Here is a 7,898-nt window from a genome sequence, read left to right as displayed (position 1 = left end):
TCTCTCCTCGACATTAAACCACTTAAATTTTTACTATTTTCTTATTTTTGAAATAATAAGTGAATACGTAAAATTTATTGCACAAAACTTTTTTCGATTACATTAAAAAAAGAATAAATTAAAAAAAAAAAAAAATATTGGCGCCGAGAATTGATGTCAAGTCATGCATTTGGAAGGGATTAAGGCGCGGTGCGTTTGCTTCTGCGACTGCGTTGTGAACCAAGGTTTTGTGATCTCTATGTGAACTTAAATTTGAGTTTTCGGGGTCGGGGGTTGTGTCCCGCGGCCGCCATCTTAGAAATAAGGGTGCAACTGGTTTTTCGCATTTATCTCGTGAATGCCGAGAGTAACGAAAATTTTGATACTTTTTTTGTAGATAATAATATTATCTACAACTTTCATTCAAAACCTTTTATTGTAAAATTAATAATAAAAAAGTTATAAGCAAAATGACGTGAAAAATTAAGGGATGAATTGTTCTCAAGCGTAATAACTTTTTTTTATTGATTTTATGGAATACTAGCAAACCCGGTCCCCTTCGCTGGGCACACTAAAATAGAATAGATATGGTTTAGAACAAAAAATATATGGTTTTCATATTATTTATTTCTTTATTCTTTATTCAAGCGCTTTGGCATAAACAATATTTTTTGTTTTTCTATTTGTTTTTGAGTAAATATAAAATATAAATTGAAAATCAGGAAAAAGGAAGATTGTTTTTAAATTTCAAATCAACGCATATGAATAAACAATCGTCTTTTTTCCTGATCATCCATGAATTTTTCGTTTCAATTTATATGTTTTATTAAGCATTGGAGCTTTTTTAACCATTATCCATTTATTTTTCAAAAAAAAAAAACGAAAAAAATTTTTTTTCCACGAACACATAATTTCATTCGGATTTCACATTAAATTCTCAAATTTCGTAAGAAGTTATTCACTGTTCCAAAATCCACTCCAAAAAAATTCACAAACAATTTTTACATGTTGCACTTACGTGTTTTCCTTATGGCATCCAAATCAGAAAGAAATATTGACACATTGTAACTCACACTGTAAATTTGACAGTTCAGTTCCGCCCCAAGCGTTAAAAAAGTAAGCAACATTATGACTGGCTGAAAAGAACGCTGTACCCGTTGCCACTGCTCCGAATTACAACCAAACTTTACGAAACCCATTTTCAATACTTACTTAACAATGTGCATAAGTTTGGTTTAATTCGGTTCAAAGACACGGCGGGTCCACGTTTTGGCATATATTTCGAGACCCTAGTCATCAATAGGTATGAAAATTACCCCGTATTAAAGCACTTATCAACAGCTTTCGTTTGATACCCATATTGTACATACACAACCAAAGGTTATCCGGGTCCACGTTTTGACCTATATCTCGAGACCCCAGTCACGGAGCGGCATGAAAAATACTCTGTACTAAAGCATTCACCAACAGCTTCAATTTGATATCCATATTGTACAAATACATTCTAGGGTCCACGTTTTGGTCTCTATCCCGAGACCCTAGTCACGGAGCGGATGGAAATACTCTGAACTAAAGCATTCACCAACAGCTTCCATTTGATACCCATATTGTACATACACGTCCGAAGGTTACCCGGGTCCACGTTTTGACCTATATCTCGAGCCCTATCCACCAATAGGTATCCAAACTATACGGAAACCATCTTCAATACCTCCTTAACAATGTGTGTAAGTTTGGTTTAATTCGGTGCAAAGACACGGCGGGTCCACGTTTTGGCATATATTTCCAGAACTCAGTCATCAATAGCTATGAAAATTACCCCGTATTAAAGCACTTATCAACAGCTTTCATTTGATACCCATATTGTACATACACAACCAAAGGTTACCCGGGTCCACGTTTTGACCTATATCTCGAGACCCCAGTCACGGAGCGGCATGAAAAATAATCTGTACTAAAGCATTCACCAACAGCTTCAATTTGATATCCATATTGTACAAACACATTCTAGGGTCCACGTTTTGGTCTCTATCTCGAGACCCTAGTCACGGAGCGGATGGAAATACTCTGAACTAAAGCATTCACCAACAGCTTCCATTTGATACCCATATTGTACATACACATCCGAAGGTTACCCGGGTCCACGTTTTGACCTATATCTCGAGCCCTATCCACCAATAGGTATCCAAACTATACGGAAACCATCTTCAATACCTTTTAACAATGTGTGTAAGTTTGGTTTAATTCGGTGCAAAGACACGGCGGGTCCACGTTTTGGCATATATTTCCAGACCCTAGTCATCAATAGGTATGAAAATTACCCCGTATTAAAGCACTTATCAACAGCTTTCATTTGATACCCATATTGTACATACACAACCAAAGGTTACCCGGGTCCACGTTTTGACCTATATCTCGAGCCCTATCCACCAATAGGTATCCAAACTATACGGAAACCATCTTCAATACCTCCTTAACAATGTGTGTAAGTTTGGTTTAATTCGGTGCAAAGACACGGCGGGTCCACGTTTTGGCATATATTTCCAGACCTTAGTCATCAATAGCTATGAAAATTACCCCGTATTAAAGCACTTATCAACAGCTTTCATTTGATACCCATATTGTACATACACAACCAAAGGTTACCCGGGTCCACGTTTTGGTCTCTATCTCGAGACCCTAGTCACGGAGCGGCATGAAAAATACTCTGAACTAAAGCATTCACCAACAGCTTCAATTTGATACCCATATTGTACATACACATCCGAAGGTTACCCGGTTCCACGTTTTGACCTATATCTCGAGCCCTATCCACCGATAGGTATCCAAACTATACGGAAACCATCTTCAATACCTTCTTAACATTGTGTGTAAGTTTGGTTTAATTCGGTGCAGACACGGCCGGTTAGCGAACACACACAAAAAGTTGACTTTATTTTATATATAAGATTTTTTTCAGTTTGTGTCCGAAAAATCCAAATATCTTACGGAACCCTATTTTTTTCCAAAATAAAATGTAATCCATGTTACTCGTGGATAATGTAGTTTTCGAATGGTGAAAGAATTTTTAAAATCGGTCCAGTAGTTTTTGAGCCTATTCGTTACAAACAGACAAACAAACAAACAAACAAAGTTTTCCTCTTTATAATATTAGTATAGATATACGAGTACATGAAAGCTTTTTTATTCTTATTTTTTTGTGAACATTTTTGCCAAGAAGTTTTTCCCGCTATCTTTATTTAGTCTTATGATTTTGAGCTGCTAAGCGGAGCAACCACTACATTAGCGAAGCGCATAATCAATCTTTCTTCAGAAATGTTGAAATTTTTGTTTAGATACTATTACTTTGATAAAGTTTCGTAGCCAGTATTGCGGAAACATATGATTGTTTCTCGCGTTGATAAATTCCAAATTGAAATATCGTCACCATATAATATAAACTCTTTCAATTTTTTTCATTAATTCGGATAATTTAAACTGGCATTCGTCAGCATTACTACGTAAATATGAATAAATATACTCCATTCCGATGCCAATTTTATCGCCTTGATTACTGAATTTTCTTTCATCGTGCAACCTGACCCTCCACAAACGTTTGCTGCAATTTGCATGGTACTTTGCACCAATAGCAACCAAGTCTGGAATGTCTTTGATACGATTCAATATATCAATAGAAGTGAGATCGGTACGTTGTGAAAGCAAATTAATAAGAGACGTTTTGAAAGTCGGCTGACTGATATGCGATTCCTACGTTTTCAGCGGATGTTCCGATCCTTAGATATGGCATCAGTGTAAATGAAAAATCAAAAATAGGTGTATAGACTTCAGATACAGAGGACGAAGTTGACAACGCGTTAGAAGAACTGCCACTACTACTTCTACGTTGTATCCCTTTATCTGTTCTTTTATCTGAGTAATATTTATAACAAGCAGCATGGACTGTAACTTGTGAAACACTAAGTAAAAATTGCTGATGATCGCTTCGACCTTTCGTAATACTTCTTTCCAGCAGAGTTTTTACACCTTTGACTTAAACAGTGAGAGATGTTTTATCACCTTCAATAACTTTTTCACACACAAAACAATTAGACATTTTAACGAAAATCAATAACAACACGTGTTGATACTTCGAGAAACTGTATAAAACTAACGCCAGCTGCACGTTTACTGTTCTACCCACCAACACTACTTCTAACTATAACGTACTACCCGATCAAATAAAGTAGAGGCTCAAAAACTAGAGGTATTTTAAAACATTTAAAATAGCGTTGGTAATCCTTACGTACGGACAATCTTTACCTACCTGCTCTTCCTACTTACCTACTAAATGGTGATGTTTTAAGAGCTAAGAGCAGTTGATAAAAGTTTTCCATTATCCTTATTAGGATTGCCAGGATTAATATTTTCTTTTTTTTACTGTGGGCAAAAAGTAAGGTGAATTTGGTTGTAAAATGAAAAGTCTTTATTTATTCTTGTAAATCAATTTCAGCCCCTTCAAAATGATATAACGATATGCGTGGAATTTTTGCGAAATGATCACGAAGAACGAGTGCAGTGTGAGACGGTGAATTATCGTGATGCAAAAACCAAGAGTTGCTGGCCAATAATTCTGGTCTTTTTAGACGAATTGCTTCACGTAAACGAAGCATAACGCTCAAATAATATTCCTTATTAACGGTTTGGCCAGGTGGAAGGAATTCATAGTGCACCACACCACGAAAATCGAAAAAAAATGTCATCATGACCTTTATTTTTGAACGACTTTGACGTGCTCTTTTCGGTCTGGCCTCGCCTTTAGCACGATATTCGCTTGATTGGTCGGTTGTTTCAGGGTCGTAAGCATAAAGCCAAGTTTCATCTCCCGTAATGATGCATTTGAGCTTGTCCTGATAGTCTGAAAGCATTGTTTCACACACATCAACGCGACGACTTTTTTCCAAGAAATTGAGAGTTTTCGGTACCAAACGAGATTTGACTTTTCGTAGGCCCCAATGGTCTTTCAAAATGGTTTTCACAGATCCTTCTGATATTCCGATCATATCAGTAAGGTCTTTAACAGTCCACCGACAATTTTTGAGCACTAACTCGTTCACTTTATTGAGGTGTTGGTCATCTGTTGACGTCGATGGTCGTCCGGAGCGCTCCAAGTCATCAACACGCTCTCGACCCTCTTTGAAGTCTTTGTACCACTTATAAACATTTTTCTGCGACATGGTCGAATCACCAAATGCCTTCTGCATGCTAAACGTTTCCGCAGCCGAAATTTCATTCCGCAAACAAAATTTGATGGCACTGCTCTGCTCAATCAAATCAGACATTGTAAAAATCGAAAAATGCACTCTTGGTCGTTTGGTAAACACAAGCGTAAATATATTACTAATAATGACATTCACTGAAAGTTGGCCCAGATGTTATTAACAGTGCTGCCAACTCATAAAAAAAATAACTAGAGCGAAATTTTAATCCCGCGAACTTTGACAAATAAATTCACCTTACTTTTTGCCCACAGTAGTAGATCTTCTGTAGTAGAGTACTCTTACTGATTTCGGGAGTCTACGACTTACTCTTTCGAAATCGAACTTGCTCGGGCACGCGGCACTGCAGTACGAATAGAAGGCTAAAACGTTTTCAGGGTAGTTGCATTCTCACTTTGTATAGTCTTTACACATGCGTAGATACTACAAGTCTCATACACGCAAATTTACCCTATTCAATGTTCATATAAGATGAAATAATTTTCATATAAGATGTAATTTTGTTAATTACAATAAAATAATCAAAACATAAATTGTGAAATTATTTTACGGAACAACATTTTGGCAAATAAAGAAGGAATTTATCATTACCATAATTTCATTTATAAACTTTTATCGATTAAAGTACAATTCCCAACAAAAATGAACTAAAAAAACCCAAACTGGAACTTTACATCTCGTTTTGATTGTGTAAGGATGGCTTGTAAATCGTGACTGTTTTCATCATTGTCTACATTTACATTTCAGTTAGGAATTCATTTTAAAAGATATTTACATATTTAGATAAAAGAGAGTAACTAATAGGTCTATGGATAAGTTCGTGCGGTTTTACAACAGATGGCGTAACTTGATTATTATTCCATCGATCCACATTTCCAAACATTCATTGGAGAGCTACTGTCGTAAGGCACAAACGTCAGTATAAGTTTTTTATTTGAAGCGTAAACAACAATATTTTTACCACACTTGAAAATGTCGAATTTCGTGCCAAATAATGTGTTTTTGCGGGGAATTCATCGTATCTTGGTGGAAGTTTATGGTGAGCATGCTCTAGCTGAGCGAACGTGCCAGAAGTGGTTTGCACGCTTTAAAAGTGGTGATTTTGGCCGCGCCGCCAAAGTTCATGGATACCGAATTGGAGGAATTGCTCGATCAAGATCCGGCTCAAACGCAAGAAGAGGTTGCAAAAACTTTGGGAGTTGATCAATCAACCATTTCCAAACGTTTAAAAGCCATGGGAATGATCCGAAATTCAAATTTCGAAAAAAAACCGCACGAACTTATTCATAGACCTATTAGTAAACTGAGATAATAATTTAGCTACATCGCAGGGATGTATTTGGGATGGTAACTACTTGAATAGGTCATTGGATTTATGACCTTACATTCGGCTAATCCTGATCACTGGATACGACCTCGGATCCATCACCGCCATCATTGAAACCGTCAAAATTCGGAAGGATACACCATGGTTTAATTTGTCAGCTGCGTGTATCGAGGAGTAGTGCCGCTGTTTACGACTTGAACCTGGCACATCTTCGATTAAATATCGGTCATTACCTATTACTTTTGTTATGATAAATGGCCCTTTGTACGGAGGTTCTGATTTGCGTGAACTTCCCGTACTAACAGGCTCATTTTCTGTAAGTACTAAGTCACCTACAGTATAGCATATTGGTCGACTATGCTTTTCGTCGAACCTTATCTTTGCTTTTCTTCTTTGTTGATTCACTCGTTCTGCTACTTCTCGTTGTACATCCTGGAGTTCTTCGTTTGTTATGATTTCATCTTTATGTAGCGCTAGTATAAGTTTATTTTGTAATATATCTCTTGGCTTGAAGTTAAATAATAGTTCTTGTGGTGATCGACCTGTAGTTTTGTTCTTTGTAGAATTCAACGTCCATTGTATAGCTCGTACTTCTTCATCCCAACATTTGTTCTCGCTTGTCGACGGAAGTAATACTCATGATCGTACGATTAGCTCTTTCTGCATGACCATTCGCTCGTGGTGTTCTTACGGCATTAAGTATATGTTTAATGTCGTTATCTTTGCAGTATTTCTGGAAATCGTTAGACGTAAACGCTGTCCCTCGATCGGTCACTATTCTCGCTGGTACACCAAAGTAACTGCTCACCTCATTTAGTAATCCAATAACATGTCGTGTTGCTGTGCTTCTTACAGCTCTCACAATTGTGAACTTCGTAAATGAGTCCACAAAAACTAATATATGCTCATTTTGCTTTTTACTTTTTGGGAATGGACCAAGATGATCCAAATGAACCGTCTTAAAAGGTGTTGCTTCCATTTCCTCATAATGGTATTCGCCTTCATGTTTACCACTACGTTGTTTATTGTAACCACATTCAATACAAGATTTTATAAATGACTTTATAAAATTACGCATTCTGGGGAACAAAAAATATTTTTGTGTCTCTTCTAAAGTCTTCTCGATACTGAAGTGCTTTACTTTTTCATGCATGCTCTGTATTATTTTGTAGCGTATCGTATTGTACCTTTCTCTTTACGATAAAGCCTCTCATCTTCTACCGTATACTCTTCATTCAAAACATTGTCGCCATTTTTAACTTTATTAATAATCTCTTTTATTTTCTCGTCCTGTTGTTGCATGCTATAAATCCAATCGCTTGTCTCTAATGTTGTCT

The 7,898-nt window shown here is 36.7% G+C and overlaps 1 protein-coding gene across 1 annotated transcript; it reads right to left on the bottom strand.

The window, feature by feature from the left end:
* Positions 1-7,156: 7,156 nt before the first annotated feature.
* Positions 7,157-7,639, bottom strand: LOC129251246 (uncharacterized protein K02A2.6-like). The gene has a single exon (XM_054890610.1). It carries the CDS (start codon positions 7,637-7,639, stop codon positions 7,157-7,159), a length of 483 nt encoding a protein of 160 aa, XP_054746585.1.
* Positions 7,640-7,898: the final 259 nt, after the last annotated feature.

Source organism: Anastrepha obliqua, unplaced genomic scaffold (genome assembly GCF_027943255.1).
Source record: "Anastrepha obliqua isolate idAnaObli1 unplaced genomic scaffold, idAnaObli1_1.0 ptg000009l, whole genome shotgun sequence".
Taxonomy (NCBI): Eukaryota; Metazoa; Arthropoda; class Insecta; order Diptera; family Tephritidae; genus Anastrepha; species Anastrepha obliqua.
Note: the sequence above shows the minus strand (reverse complement) of the source record. Positions and strands in the feature narration are given on the sequence as shown.